The sequence below is a fragment of the Copidosoma floridanum genome, unplaced genomic scaffold (assembly GCF_036245765.1).
Source record: "Copidosoma floridanum isolate Cflo_tuat_1 unplaced genomic scaffold, Cflo_Japanese_pri ptg000032l, whole genome shotgun sequence".
NCBI lineage: Eukaryota > Metazoa > Arthropoda > Insecta > Hymenoptera > Encyrtidae > Copidosoma > Copidosoma floridanum.
In genome coordinates, this window is record NW_028321909.1 from 3,414,551 (window position 1) to 3,431,374 (window position 16,824).

At 32.8% G+C, this 16,824-nt stretch overlaps 1 protein-coding gene across 1 annotated transcript; it reads right to left on the minus strand.

Annotated features, from left to right (window-relative positions):
- Nucleotides 1-1,619: 1,619 nt before the first annotated feature.
- On the minus strand, nt 1,620-16,565 carry LOC149373338 (uncharacterized). The gene is made up of 3 exons (XM_089597466.1): nt 16,236-16,565; nt 12,469-14,408; nt 1,620-1,821 (listed from the first exon to the last, which is right to left on the minus strand). The coding sequence occupies exons 1-3, from the start codon at nt 16,563-16,565 to the stop codon at nt 1,620-1,622; spliced, it is 2,472 nt and encodes an 823-aa protein (XP_089453592.1).
- Between the last annotated feature and the right edge of the window lie 259 nt (nt 16,566-16,824).

A 16,824-nucleotide genomic window follows, 5' to 3' on the forward strand; every position in this document is an offset into this window, starting at 1 on the left:
TCGCAAACCGCGAAAACTACTGAACCGATTTTGCTGAAATTTTGCACACTGATTCATGATACTTCCTAGATGGTTTAAGTATAGCTTTTATCTTAAAAAATTTAATAACAATAGTAATAAATGAGCTCAAAGTTTCGCAAAAAAACGATATTTTTTCACTTTAGTTCAGCGGGATCCGCTAGATGGCGTCGACATAAAATCGAGGCTACCTGGAACAGAAATAAATAAGTGTGGTTATGATACGCCGGAGCGTCACGATAGTGATGTAGTCGTACTTCGGCAGTTCAACGAGCTGCATAGAGAATGTTGGTGATAGTCTTGCAGCTGGATATCCCGGTTACGGACGACACTCTTCTGTAAAGGGGAAGGGACCTAGGTTTCCATTCACCCTGAATCTCGACGAGTGCGATAAAAAAAAAATTTATTCCAACCGATGACGTCTCTGGCATAATACCAGGAGACATATCTAGCCAGAGTACAATCTGCACCAACTCTTCAGAGTTGTGTGGCAGTCCCACCATCCCACCTGGTTCACTTAGAGAATTTTTGGCTACAAATGTAAGCTAGGAAAAACAGCTCTGAGGGGCACGGGCAGCCGAAACGGCTACCTTCTTAGTCGTCGCGTCCCCAACGCACTTACCCACATGTTCCCGTCTAACGATGAGCGGTTGGCCATCCGGGTAACGACCCAAAGACGAGATATTCTTTGGTCAGCGGCGTACCTCCCCCCATCACAGTCTCCGTACATAGAGACTCCTATGGTAAGAATCAAGTTATAAATTCAAGTGCATAACTGTACGTATTTTATGTGCATAATTTTATACACTTAAATGTGTAAGACGTTTTATGCACTTAAAACACGTTAAAATAATACGTTTTGATGCGTAACTATGAAAATACACGTTTAAGATGAATACCACTACACATTTTATCCACATAGTTTGCGAATTTACTTTAATATGTAATATTTACGTACATAAAGTGCATAAAATAATACGCACGTCCAAGTGCATTGTTTTTAGCTGTTTTACGTGTGTAACGTAGGATTCGCTTAAAACACATTATTTCTCCCAATTGAGAAACAATAGCGTATCACGTCGCTTGCGAGAAAAGTTGACTTATAAGTTACCAAATAGTTGGAAAGTGGTACGAAAGAGTGATCAGTCGGTTCTTTGAATGTATCTGCAGATGGTAAGTATGAATATAATCGTTGTGATAACTTTTCTATATGCCAAGCGGAATAACAAATCTAACCTACAAATACCCTTACGTCTCGGTCGTGGTCTGGGTAGTATAAACACTGCTTTATGTTTGTTGTTGGCGTTAAGTTGATTGTGTTGCGAAAAGTGAGTAACAATATGAAAAACTGAGATTTTTTGTCGCACTTTCTCATATATATCCGTACTTTTTACTCATCGAGCGTGAGCCCGACGAAGCTGTGGCTTACCTATCATGGTCCAGATAGGCATTCTCTCCAGCGAGGATGATAAGTGCAGTGCCCCAGGACGTGCTTTTCTTCAAAATTGCGCTACTGTCTCTTTGGTAATACGACTATTAGAGCAACAATTCACCTCCTATGCTCAATAATAGCCTTGCATGACCATTTAGATTTACGAGGGTTAGTCAATACCAAGGACTACAACCCATTTGGTGATTTTAAGTTCAATGGCATCGCTCCGGTGTATTATGATGTCTCGAAGATGCACGTCACCTTTGGTATGCATGGCAACGATATCATCCACATCCCAGCCAAGCACATGGCCAGTGATCACAGCAAGTACATTGGCATCACCAACGACAAGAGACGAGATCGACTTCATGCTGTCTGACGTTAAGTGTTATCGCAAGCAGCATCAGTTACAGTGCGTAATAGTAGATGTACGCAGTCAGCTTAAAACTTACATCAGCTCAACCTAGCAGGCTACTGAGGAGAGTGGTGAAAAAACCAGGATGAAATATCGAGCCTCTTATTGCGATGAAAAAGGTAAAGGTAAACATTGAATCCATTCAAGAATTATTCATTCAAATTAAATACATTATACAAATACTATTTTTGTAAATTAATGTATGTTACGTACAAACATGTATATAAATATTATGAATAAACGCAGGTGAAAATTTAGTGTATGTTCCACCTGCCAGTGATCCACATCTCAAGGCGCAAGAGTATACGCATTAGAGGCCCACTTGTACACTCTTCCATCTACTTATCCAAACTCATGTAATTTACTGCAGTATCAATGGCTGGATACTGACTCAAATACGTGACAGGTGAGCATTATAAAAAAAAAAATTTTAAGCTTATCAATAATAATTGTTGCTGTTCACATACAAATATTAGTTATGAGACTTATAACACGTGAATTTCATACTTATTAGTAATTATTAGTAAAACTCTACACGTTTATTACATAGCAGTGGCACATATTTTTGAAAATTTATTGTAAACAAAGAAAGTGAATGAGGAAATCGCAAATTTTCTATGTTTAGAAGGCGCAAATTAATTCTTCCCACTTTTTCTATAACAGTGTAATCAGTGAAGGTCTTATAAACTACTAAAGTCACGAGATTGAGTAACGTTTTGGTATTTACAATCCTTATCATAATTACTTTAATTAAAAAATTGGAACAAATGAAATTTTAAAAAAATTTAAGAATTTGAAGTTGTCGCTGCAAAATTTTTTGTTGAAACTTACAATGATCAAGAGTACTTTGTAAGAGCACAACTTACCAAAAATTTGAGCCTTATAGATCTAAGTTATAAGCGTCAGTTAATATTAGGAGATTTAGTTGTTTAACGCTCAGTTCACTTATTTTCTAGGTAACAGAAAACAAAAGGACAATAATTTGTAAAAATTTTAACGTAATTTTAATTAAGGAGTATTTAACAATTTCTCACTTTTTTGCACTTAGTTCACTTGTTAAAAAACTTTGTTAATTGAGTTGTAATAAGATTTTATGTATTTTTTCAGATAATAGAAGAAAAATTTGCATCTTTAAAAATAATTTTACTTTACAATATTAAATATTAGGGAAGGCTTTATACGGCACTGATTTTTACTTTTCGATTACGCCATTATAAGCGTCACTAAAAAATTTTAATTTTGAATGTACGCTTATTAAGAATATTATACAATTTTTAAAAAAAATTTTAAACATTTCTTTAAATTGACGCTTAAATTTTCTTTCGATAGTAAGAGAGAACAGTTACTCATTCCTGGGTACGAAGCTTCTTTAAATAATTTATATTGCTTTTTATTGTAATGATATAAGATATTTGTTGTACATCCCTGGTCTATTAATTTATCTATTGTAAACTCCTTCTACTGAATTAGTTTTTTTAAGGCAACATTGTATTAAAAATTTTAATAAATAAATTCATATTGTTGCCGTAAATATTGGTTATACTCATTTTTCATTTTTATTTAGTTAATGTATCATGTTGTAAATTAAATAATCATACCATTTTATTTAAAATTACTATTTCGTTTCCCGATACTCATACACACACGTGCGCGTCACACCCACGCATACACAAACAGCCATTTTTTTAAAATGAAGAATCATGGACACTTTTCCCAGACACAATTTTCATGATGTTGTTCCAAGGATAGTTTTCATTACATATGACAAGTCAATTGACCTGGAAAATATTAATGATTGCGGCGTAATATCGTCAAGGCCGGGTTCCGGAGACATAGGTTGAGACGTTGAACGCCTAAGAGTCTATCAAGAATATTTTCGGCACTCTGACGCTGCTCAAATGTAAAAATAAGGAGGTTTGTCATTTATTTTATGATTGAGCTAAATTATTTCGGCATCTTAGCAGTAAGTTTTGGTTAATTTAAATGGGCTTTATAGGCTAAGCAGTTTAATACTTAGACAAACATTATTAAATAGTTGTTGTGCTGTTAGATACTTTTCCTGGTTATAAACTTATGAATAACACGTAATTAGTTAAAAATTACTCTTTATCATTTTAAACTTTAAATAAATATAAATCTTTTAATCTTTTTGAACTTTTAATTTAGTATTTGACAAAATTTGTGATATTAAACTTAGCAAATTTATAATGATATTTTACAAATAACCGTGAGAACATTACGTTTCTCTTTCCAACTTGTAATAAAATATTTAGCGTCGATAAGGCTGACATTCCGCATTTAATATAGAGAGCTGAGCTACTACATCCATACAATTGTATCAATGATTGTGCTGTCGGACAATAGTCTTTCCGTAACTAAGGCAGTGATGTCACACTGCGACGATAGTCGAGTGGTCTAAGCGCCTTCGTACGCATGGCTGGAAAACCACCCGCAGCGAAGTCGACCTCTAGCTGAGCACGCAGACCACCCAGCGGTGAGGCCGGACTCTTAGATTTATTTTTTTTTATTTTTTCCAGATTCTCCATTTTTTTGCTTTCATTTTGATATTTTTTTTTTTATTAAAAAAAAATTTTTTTCTCCAAATTTATTTTGTTTATTTTTTTTTATTTTTTTTTTCTGCTTAAATTTTTTTATTATTTTTATTTTTTCGTTCTTCGTTTCATCCATATTGATGTCTTTTTTTTCTATCGACCACAAGATTAAGAAGACCATCAGAAACTTGTTTTTTTGATTCACAGAAGCTGTACTATCATAGATTATTAACTTTTTGTATACTGATACAATAATTTAACGTACACTTAATGTAGATAAATTAACTAAATGAAAATCAAGTAGCCCTGAATTTTAGCCACTCTTTTGCAAAATTCGTAAAAATTCTAGAATTTACAAACATTTACTGCATGCTCTTATTCTGGTAAGGGAAACCCTTCTTTTTTGCAGTATTGTTTGGACAAATACGTTGCGGAATCGAGCACAGTCTTACTGCATGGAGTAATTATAAAACATATTTTACTCAAAGTACGTCTCGTTTAAATTGTCTGAGACTGACATCCATGTATTTTTATAAAATTTGTTTACCGTCAATAAAAGCATTCAAGTTGTGTTTTCAACTACCTTTTGTCATTTTATTCAAATTTTTTACTGCGTTTATTTTCATAAAAATATATAATGATAATAAAGTTACAAGAAATAAAGCATGTTTGGAAATGTTCATAAATTCATACAAATATTGTATGTATTTTTAGTATACAAAACTTATAAACAGCAGATCTGTGGTGATCAGTTAAGAAACACCAAGCTACCCACAGAAAAACAAAAATACAACCAATTCATAATTAGGTCATTATTTCTTGCAAGCAAAAAGATATAATAAATCATTGCACAATTTCTTATTTTTACAAGTGTAGGTCAGTCCTCACTCATAATGTGTATTAAAAATGCTATTTTTTGTATAATTACTCACAGATAATCCCTAGTCACTTTAAATTATTTACCTTCAGGCACCTCTTTTGTTATTTTGAGTGTCATTTTTAGACACAACTGCTGTTCAAAAGTACTTTATATTTTTACTTTAGTAAAAAGTGTAACCAACACCTATGAAAATATTCAAATCGCCAAAGTTAGACAAAATCAGAATCAAGCTCTATTCGATTAAAAGAAAATGTCTTAACATTAAAAAATTTGTTACTTATTTAGCTAAAACTTTTTTTCTAGATTTTTATGTTGTCAAGCGATTACCGTAAATTTTTTTTTTTTCCTACGTTCTTGTAATTCACTGTTAAATTTAAAAAATAATTGTAATAATCTAAATAACAGTAATAAATGAATTACCTATAAACTAAGACAACAGTATACTCATAATAATAACTAAAAAAAAAATACTCATCAGTCGTATATAAGATGTCAAGTATCAATTTTTTGCACAAGTTGAGCTGCTGATGCAAAAAAAAAAATAAGAGTACTTTGTAAGAGCAGAACTTACCAAAAATTTGAGCCTTATAGATCTAAGTTATAAGCGTCAGTTAATATCAGGAGATTTAGTTGTTTAACGCTCAGTTCACTTATTTTCTAGGTAACGGAAAACAAAAGGACAATAATTTGTAAAAATTTTAACGTAATTTTAATTAAGGAGTATTTAACAATTTCTCACTTTTTTGCACTTAGTTCACTTGTTAAAAAACTTTGTTAATTGAGTTGTAATAAGATTTAATGTATTTTTTTCAGTTAATAGTAAAAAAATTGGCATCTTTAAAAATAATTTTACTTTACAACATTAAATATTAGGGAAGGCTTCATACGGCACTGATTTTTACTTTTCGATTACGCTATTATAAGCGTCACTAAAAAATTTTAATTTTGAATGTACGCTTATTAGGAATATTATACAATTTTTAAAAAAAGTTTTAAACATTTCTTTAAATTGACGCTTAATTTTTCTTTCAATAGTAAGAGAGAACAGTTACTCATTCCTGGGTTCAAAGCTTCTTCAAATAATTTATATTGCTTTTTATTGTAATGATATGAGATATTTGTTGTACATCCCTGGTCTATGAATTCATCTATTGTAAACTCCTTCTCTAGAATAAGTTTCTTTAAGGCAACATTGTATTAAAAAGTTTATTAAATAAATTCATATTGTTGCCGTAAATATTGGTTATACTTATTTTTCATTTTTATTTAGTTGAAGTATCATGTTGTAAATTAAATAATCATACCATTTTATTTAAAATTACTATTTTGTTTCCCGATACTCATACACACACGTGCGCGTCACACCCACGTATGCACAAACAGCCATTTTTTTAAAATGAAGAATCATGGACACTTTTCCCAGACACAATTTTCATGATGTTGTTCCAAGGATAGTTTTCATTACATATGACAAGTCAATTGACCTGGAAAATATTAATGATTGCGGCGTAATATCGTCAAGGCCGGGTCCCGGAGACATAGGTTGAGACGTTGAACGCCTAAGAGTCTATCAAGAATATTTTCGGCACTCTGACGCTGCTCAAATGTAAAAATAAGGAGGTTTGTCATTTATTTTATGATTGAGCTAAATTATTTCGGCATCTTAGCAGTAAGTTTTGGTTAATTTAAATGAGCTTTATAGGCTAAGCAGTTTAATACTTGGACAAACATTATTCAATAGTTGTTGTGCTGTTAGACACTTTTCCTAGTTATAAACTTATCAATAACACGTAATTAGTTTGTGACATTATTTTATAGTACAGATTTTTAGATTGTATGACACTTCTAAAACGAAATCATGTGAGGCATGATGGTATTGCAAGTATGGTTTTAATTACATAACGAAATGTCAATTTACATGAATAATATTAATAATTGCGGCGTAATAACGTTAAGACCGGGTCCTGGAGTCATAGATTGAGACGGTCAATGCCCAAGAGTGTACTGATAATACTTCTAGAATACTTTGACGCTGCTAAGGTGTGGAAGTGAGGAGGCCTGTCTCTGTTAAATGATTGGGCTAAATTATTTTTGCATCGTAGCAGTTACTTTCGCAATTTTCGATCAAATTTGTATTTGAAACAGTTAATACTTGTACCAGCATCATTGAGTAGTGGTTATGTTATTTGAAACTTCTGGTTACAAAGTTACCAATGATAACCATGTAGTTTGTAACACTATTAAATGGTTAATATTGGTTTACCATCCAAGATTTTATTGATAATATTGATTGAATACTTTCGACGCTGCTTGGGTGTAAGGAGGCCTATCATTTTTTGAATGATTTGGCTATATCATTTTCAAATTGTAGCAGTTGTTTTAGTCAATTTTTACGTTTTTGATATGTTAAGAAATTAAGTACTCGTAAAAACATTATTAAGGTTGTATTGGCGTCTAGGACCTACGTGGCGCTTAACTGATTTGGATTACCTACTTACAGTCAACTTACTAGTACTCGAATAGGCATAAAAAAAATCTCAAAAAATTCAGAATTGTTTCTCAAGGCCCTTGGATTCCAATGGTATTTATAAAAACTCAATATGTTGTTTTGTTTACTGAAAAAATGTCTTGACCTCAAAAGTTACGAATTTCCTAATTTCAATCACCAAAAGTCTGTTACAAATTTTCGATAATTCAAACTTTTACATAATGTATTTTATATTACGTTATTCGTTTCTGCTACAGAATACGTACAATTAATTTCAGACAATAATATAGAGTACAAAAAATTTTACAAACAATGTAGTAAAAATGCATTAAGTCGTAGCTTAAATTTTCGTGACTTTTTCATTACGCTTTTGTTAATATCTGCAAAACTATTTTCGAATCGTTATGCACAAAAATTCTGTTATTTTCGGAATTGAATATGCTTTTAATATGTTATCACTCATTTATTGACATGGTACTGTTGCTTCCAAGTGTTTAAGACGAAAAATGTGAAAAATTATGAAGCCTAAGAGAAATACACGTGAATCGATATTTTCCTTCGGGATTTGTGAAAAAAAAAAACAAGGCAATTGTTAAATACACTACCTCTGTAATTCGATGTAACATCAAGCAGGGCCATTTTGGGGTTGTACCCCGTGGCCTCGATAAATTTCTATTCTATTCTTGTTCTGTCACGAAACAGAACTTTATGATCAGAATAAAACTTCGGGATTTAAGTTTAGAATCAATTAAAAGCCATTTATTTACGTTATTCAGTTCTAGGTTACGAACAAAATTAACGGTGATCACTGCTCGTTTGTCGGTATGGTTCTGCCCGTTTTTCAAAAAACAATTTTTTACTTATTATTTTTTGGTCGTCATAGCAACCAAAAACGAAAAAAAAGACAACCAAAAAAGAATCGCCTATTGGCCCATCGTCTGCGATTGAATCCCTCTGTGTTCGCTCGCTTCGTAGATCCCTTTTGTTATCGATATCTTTTACCGGTAAAGGGAAAATAGCGTTAACGATCAACCCTTATTTGATTGATCGCAACGCAGCCTTAAAGAAACTACATCTGTTTACTTTATAAATAGACGACCCCATAATTGATTAAAAAACTCAATTAACAAACGAACATTAACAATTGTAAAATAATAACAATTCTATTCTATTCTCTACTATTGATTTTACAGTTTTCATAAAAGGTCTGTGTGTATGTGTAGTTGAATAAGTTGTAGATCTCATTGAAATACAACTTTTTTGTATTGTACACTTTTATTCCAAAATGTACTCTAGATTATGTAGAAGTCATCAAACATTTAAAGCCAAAAACATTTCTGTCCATTACAGTATGAAGCCAACGTAATATCTCAAAGTTGTGAGTACAAAGTTTGCATACCCAAAGAAAATTAAAACTTGTATTATTTTTATGCATTTGTAAATGCTTTCTGTATGCTTTGAAAATTGCAGGAAATATTAAACATATAAAAAATATCAGTACTTACCTTTGCTACATTTTCCGCTTTAAGTCTATGTGTCGTTAAAGAAAGTCATAGATTTTATTTAAATATATTTTTATAATACTCATTTTTTATCTAAAATATAATTACTATGTTGAAAATATCGAAAAATAACGATAATAGCTAAGAAAGTGATGTAATATTGCTCATGTTAGGTAATAAAACAATTTTTATGAAATTATTACCAATAGTTACACTTTTTGCTCTTAAAAAATGTATGAGTCGTGCCTTAAATGCAAAAATAAGGCTGTTTGTTTTATCTTCATATTTCATTATATAATAATTTTATTCTTGAATTAGTATATACATAATCAGAGTTTGATTTAAATAATAACAATATTGTTTAAGTAAATACCAAAACATATTCAACCTTAACATTTTATTACATTTGTAAAAAACTGTATAATATATGTACAATTTTAAAACATTTGTATTGTCTTGTTTACTACCCTTTTTTTTAGTCATGTGTCAGAAATTTACGTCAATACAAGAAATCGTCAGACATAGTGAGGAATTAGCTAATGCCGGAAGTCATCTTATATTCCAGATACTCGTCGTTGTTACTAATTAGCAAGTTTTTTTAAGTAAAGGAGAAAAGCTTTATCGATATTTCTATTTCCTTATGGATTGATAGCGATTTAAACATAATTGGTGTAAAAAAAAGTAATTGATAAACTAGATTATTTTCTAAAGGTTTCAGATGTATTATTTTAATTATCTACAAATATTTATAATTAAGGATAGATAAAGATAGATGAATGCTAAAATTTGACAGATCAAATAAGTGATATTTTTCTAAAGTGTACAAAAAGGGATGTATGAAATCGGTGTAGAAGGCTAACAAAAAAAAAAGTTATTTAAGAGAAGCAAATATATTTACATTCTGTCTCCAACTGTAAAATAGTTAAACAAATGTGTTTGTTATTCATGTGTTAAGTTTTTTTGAAATACTGTAATAGCGATTCTCACTATAACCAGTTTTTTTTCTAAATAAAAATCATTAAGTTTACAAGATTTATGAGTTTATAAGAATTTGTAAATTAATGGTACACTCTCTTACCAAACTATTTTCTCGAATACCCATTTCAAATATTTGTGAAGTAGGTGATGCGCCATGTTGTATTGGCCACCATTTTGATTTGAAGGAAATTTAACACATTTTATTGTATTCTAGTTATATTGTACCTTTACATTTGATAAAGTTTTTAAACCACATATACTAAAGTGATTTCATCGAAATGTAATGAAAAATTAGATGAAAACAAGCGATAGTCCTTGATGTGTTTTTAAAAAGTGTGCGCGAACCAGACAACTTTATTTAAATTGGCAGCTAGCTGAATAATTTTGGAGTTGCGAATTGCAAGTGCCGCCATGTCGCTACAATAAAGCGGATCGACATAAAATAAGTTGAAAAAAGTTAGATTTGGAAACATTCATGAATTTGCTAAAATTTTTTTTTATAAAAATTAATTCTTTGAATTACAATGAAAGATAGTATATGTTTTAAGATAATAATGTTATCGCAAATTTAAGTCAAGAGGTATGCAACCAGGTATATTGTACTGAGCCTTAAAAAACGAAAACTAAAAACAAGGGATGTAGAAATAATGGAAGCCGAGGGGGGGCTTACCCGCAATATTAGTAAGGAAGTCACAGAGCTAAATGTATTCTATTTATCAAACCTTTTCATTTGATACCTATATCAAAGGAAATATAAAGAAACAGGTTACTCAAACAATTTATACTTGATACATGTTTTTAATACTGTGCTGCCTTTTTATTGGGTTATTGTACTGCACTAGCCAAACCCTATCATTTCATATTTATGTCGAGGAGGTCTTGTAATAAAAAAAGATAATCTACCATTTCATAGATGGCGGCCGTTTTTTGGCAATAATAATATCCATTATACTATATGTTTAAGATAGTCCTTAGAACGAAAAAAGTGTGCATAATTTTAGTATGATCGGATATTGAGAAGTGGTTGATGAATTGATTACCCACTTTGTCCCAGACAAACAAACAACCAGGCAACCAAGATAAATAAAAGCTTATAAAGTACACCAACCTGCTACAATTAAAAATGTTAAATATATTGATAAATTTGTTTTAATGTGAAATTGTTTATTACTTTTAATCATTACTAATCATCATTGATTATCGTGCATCTTTAATTTCATGGACAAAAATGTATATCACGTTTTAATTTTCTATGTTTCTATCATTTTTTAAGTCTGCCAGCCATGATTGTTAGATATTTTATCAGTTTAAATGATCTAATTATATGATTTACTGTAAAGAAAATTCGTCGATAGGCGATTTGCCGAAAGCAACATTTACCGAAAGTATTATGACGAAAAGCAATTTGCCAAAAATTTTCAGTTGTATTTCGGAAAATTTTTTTTCGATACGCTTCTTTTCGGCTCATTAGTTTTCTGCGAACCATTGTCGGAAAAAATTTTTTTTGGTAATTTTATGTATCGGCAAATGTTATTTCGGCAGAATACGAAACCCTCGATACAATTGTATGGATGTAGTAGCTCAGCTCTCTATTAAACGTGGAATGTCAGCCTTATCGACGCTAAATATTTTATTACAAGTTGGAAAGAGAAACGTAATTTTCTCACGGTTATTTGTAAAAGATCATTATAAATTTTCAAAGTTTAATATTACAAACTAGCAGCCCCCCGTCCCGGCTTCGCCCGAGACTCGCTGAATGAAACACATGTGTGTTGACAAATAATATAGGACGTTTTCAGTTAAAAAACTTCACATCTATTTTTAACACTTTTTGGAACAAATAACTTCTTATTGAAAATATAGAAAAAAGGAAAAAAATGATGGTAAAAAGTATCGTGCATTCTTTACGTCATAAAATAGGTATTGGCTCTGAAAAGGGCCGTTGATTTTTACATGTTAACGTTATGATATAACAAAGGGTTATTTGTTAAAGCTGTAAAGATACAAATATATAATTTTAAATTATTTTTTCATTCACGAAATTTAAGTATACGTGACATTTTTAGTTTTATTTCCAGAAGGAATTAAAACAATCTGATGATGTGGATCACCAGTTCTTGAAAGCCCGACATACAATTGTCCATGTGAAAAGCAGTTTGAACGTAAATCTACCCCCACAAAATTATAAGTTTGTCCTTGCGACTTGTTAATTGTCATCGCAAAAGAAACTTTGACAGGAAACTGTAATCGCTTGAACTGAAAAGGTAAATCAGTTGGTATCATCCGAATTCTTGGAATAAAAGCTATTTGTCCTGATGCTGGACCTGTCAAAATAGTAGCTTCTATAACATTATTTCGCAGAGTTTTAATTTGCAGTCTGGTTCCATTACACAGGTTCGGGGGTTGAAGAATACGTAGTAGCATAATCGGAGCTCCAACTTTCAAACTCAACTTATGGGGTGGAAATCCTGATGGAGTTAGGGAGTTTAAAAACTCCTGAGGATAATTAACAACATCTTCAGATGCGATGACTGAATCAATAGAGAGGTACTCTCGAGAATCAGCTACAAACTTTTGAAGAATAATGTTGTTAATTTCCTCTGCTGTAGAATTTCTCGGTGAAATTATCGCTCTCTCACATAACCATTGATATGATTTGTTTGATAAATTTTCAATGTCTGGGTAATCTTTAGAAATAAGATCATCGATAGTTGTAACCAGTTTTCCAATGGATTGATCTAGGGTGATAAAACCGTTTTCATTTTCCATCGTGCCATCGCCAATTTTTAATAGCTGTGTTGGAAATTCCGTGTTTCTTCCGCAGAGATGTGCTCTCATATTAGTACGTAAATGAAGAGACTCTACATAATGCCAGAGAAATGATGATTTCAAACAGGCATGAATAATATCAGCTCTAGTTCCTCTCGGAATTACTAGTAAAGTCTGCCTAAAATCACCAGCAAAAACAAATGTAATGCCACCCATTAAATTCTGGTTTGATCTTAAATCTTGCAATGTTCTATTAATTGCTTCAATGTGAGCTCTGTGACTCATTGTGCACTCATCCCATACAATAAATGTTGTATCTTGAAGAATTTTTGCAAGTGGGCCATTTTTGCGAATCGGGCACGTGTAATCTTCTCCGGAAAAAACACATAATGGAAGTTTAAAAGTGGAGTGAGCTGTTCTACCTCCACTCAAGAGAGTGGCAGCAATGCCAGAAGATGCAACAGCAAGGGACAGTTTTCCAGCCGATCTTGCTTGGGCCAACATAAGATTAATTAGGAATGTTTTTCCAGTGCCTCCAGGAGCATCCAGGAAAAAGACTTTTCCACTACTATTTAAGACACTATCAATTATACGATCAAAAGCTTCTCGTTGGTCTGGAACCAACTTAGGAAGATTTTGCTCAACGTAGTTATATAAATAGTTATGATCACAACCATGTCTGATGGAATGTTCAAAAGGATCATTAGTACAGAGTTCATCTCGAACCGGTGAGTTTAGCCCAAATGCAGTCAAATTTTTTTCTGAAAGAGAAATGATCTTGTTTTCTACTTCAATTAAACCTCTGTTGAACACTTCTTCAGAAAATTCAACTTCAAAATCGTTGAGTTGAATTCGTCGAGAGTGAAGAATATCTTTGCATAATTGTTGTTTAAACATATCCCACAAAATTTTAGGTTGCGATGGCTCACAAAAAACTAAAATAATAGCAAATAAGTCACGTAATTTAGATTGATTATCAGACAAAGCAGCATCTGCGAGTGTGTTTTTCCATTGATCATCATTTTCCAATAAACCAAGTGCGTAACAGGCAGCTTTGAAAGTTGCGTAAGTAACACCATCAACGGTTTTTAAGTACTCAAATGAAGTTGGGCCTCGAACATATTGAAGTAACATTCGAAGATGGAAGCATTCCGACTGGGTGGGATGAATCGTATAAACTCTACCTATAGCTGAATCTTTTTTTTCTCCTGGCCAGCCTGGAACATCTTTACCCCGTTTTCTTTTCACAAACTTATTACTGTCCCATCGATAATAGGCGGCAACTTCGGAATACAAAAGAGTTTTAGCAAAATCATCTATTACGCAAAGTTCAAAAAACGCTATCAACGTTGTTTTTCTCGGATTTTCGAGAATCTGTTGAATGTTTTGCTGATTTACGTAAACTCTTTGATAATTTTCAAGGTGAACATCTAAATGTAAGACTGGAGGATACCGTGCGTGAATCTCAAAGTCAAAAAAACGCCAAAATCCCTCAGAGGAACAAATATAGCGTCCATTGGCATAGTTTGCCATTTCGTCAATGTTTCCAACTGAAAAAGTGGCACGGTCCGATCCTTTGTTGATATATTTGAAAATATATTTAATTGCTTGCACTGAATGACAAAATTCAACGTTAATGTGTGCATTGAAACATCGTGATAAGACGGATGAGTACGGTACAACCCAACGGTTATCAATCTGTACTTCTTTGCCACGAATTGTAAGTACAGAACTATGACCTCCATCTGCAGGGGCTCTTCTACGATAGGTTGGGTAGCCATCATCTGCAGTTAGGGTTTCTTTAACAAAATTTCGAGGAAACTTTTTTGTACACTTTCCATTATCCATACATGGTGAAGCCATGTTGAATTCGCCGCAAAGTCCATGAATCATACTTTTCGAAATTATACTGAATAGCAAGGGATCTTGTTGAGGATCTGGTAATTCAGCTGAAATGATCTTATCTATTTCATCCGGCTGAATTTTTGTTTTAAGCCATAAAAGTATGTGCACATGAGGTAGCCCTCGTTTTTGCCATTCGACACTATAGATCCAAGCATCAACTTCGCCGTATATTGCTTTCTTAGTGAGGACATCTATAAGTTTCCTTAATTTCAAGTGAAAAACCCTTGAAACAATGTCATGCCTGTCTGAAGGTTTTTGATTTTTGTGTAATTCATTTTTTATTTCCGACCACTCAGGGTTACACGTGAAAGTGATAAATAAACATGGACGCCCAAACCCACGTACGTAAGCCATTGCATCTTGAGTTTTTTCATGCATATATCGCGGTGAGCCAGTGAATGAGGATGGTAATATTACAGGCTGTCCAATACTGGAGGGTTCAATGTTACGATCATTATTTATTGCATCTCGTAGATGAATGTAACTTTCAGCACGCAGTTGTTTTTAATGTGTTCGCAAGTAAAGTAAACGTTCTGTGATCATTTTTGCCAGCATATCAACAACAAATTGATTGAGTAAGTTCTTATAATAAAGTAGGTAATTTATATGATCATTTTTTAACATAAACCTATAAGAGTAGAACTGCATGCAAGAAACAGTTTTGTTTGGAACACCGTAAAGTGGTACATCAATAGAATATCCATTTTCTCCAAAAACAAACATAAGAGGATATTGCAAGGAGTCATAGAATCGGTGGAGCTCAGAAACTCGCTCCAACCGCTTATGTCGACCATGTAAAATAATGTCTTTAGGGCCTTTTTCTTCGTTAACTATTAATGCAGCAACTTCATTCACTCTAGGCGCATTGTATCGTCCTCGATGCTCCCCAACAGGAGTTCGATCAGCATGAATAATCAATTTTAAGTTTTCAAGTTCATCTACTGTTCGAGAGTCATAATTGGATTTAAAAGTTCTTATAAGAGGATTGCAATCATGCATCACCTTTTGTAATGATTCAATCAAAGTTTTTTTTAGGGCATTGTCTGACCGAATAGAAATTTGTTCAGCTTCAGACATAAAATAGATTTGTAAGCACTGCGGACTCTTGTTCTGTTCAGAAAGTAAGCTACCTATTAAGTGGTATACTTGACCTTGGATTTTGAAAGTTGGCATAAAGTTTCCTTCTCTAATTTCTTTCCCTCCAAATGACGTCATTTGGAATTGCGTATTGTAACGTCTGACGTTATCAAGGAAATGTTTTGATAGGGGGTGTTCGTCCATTAACAGACATCTTACCAATTCAGGAGGATTTTCTAGTGGATCAAGGGAAACTTTACCACCAGAACAACAGAGCCCTGGAGCTTCATCTCTCCATTTTTTAGCGGCACAATGAGTGCAAATAGAAACCATTCCGCCAATTTGAATTGATGGAAGATTTAAGTAATCAATATCAGGATTGTAACAGAAAGCGGATCTGTCACTTAAGTGGTTGTTCAATCGTCGATTTTGCCGTTGCTGTTCTACTCTCCATAAATGTTCTGCATCAGTTTCTCGACTCCTAAAGCTGTAAACATTTAAAGCATTAGAAGTTCTCCTCCCGATTCGCCCTCTTGCAATTCGAGGCATTATTAACAATTTTTGCGCGCCCTAAAAAGGCTGTTTTTGTTATTCTTTGTCAATTACAATATATACTTTGGCAGGTGTTCAACGTTTAATGGCCTTGAAAAGGGCCAATGAGATTGACCAAGTTAGCTGAACGCTAATCTTGGAGTAAAAGTAATTTCTGGCCTATGTAATTCGAGTGCAGAAAGTCGTCGGTGACCGGGGTTCCCAGACTCACGACAAACAGCTCTGCTCTCGATGTCTGCCAGTAAATGACTGACTT

Bases quoted from the DNA above. Each gene is read 5' to 3' on its own strand.
- LOC149373338 (XM_089597466.1), bottom strand. From the start codon at position 16,565: ATGCCTCGAATTGCAAGAGGGCGAATCGGGAGGAGAACTTCTAATGCT. The intron at 14,409-16,235 runs GTAAGATGTCTG...AACATTCAACAG, and splicing joins TAGAAAATCCTCCTGAATTG to ATTCTCGAAAATCCGAGAAA. The intron at 1,822-12,468 runs GTCGCAAGGACA...AACGTCAGACAG, and splicing joins TTTGCGATGACAATTAACAA to CATGAAGTCGATCTCGTCTC.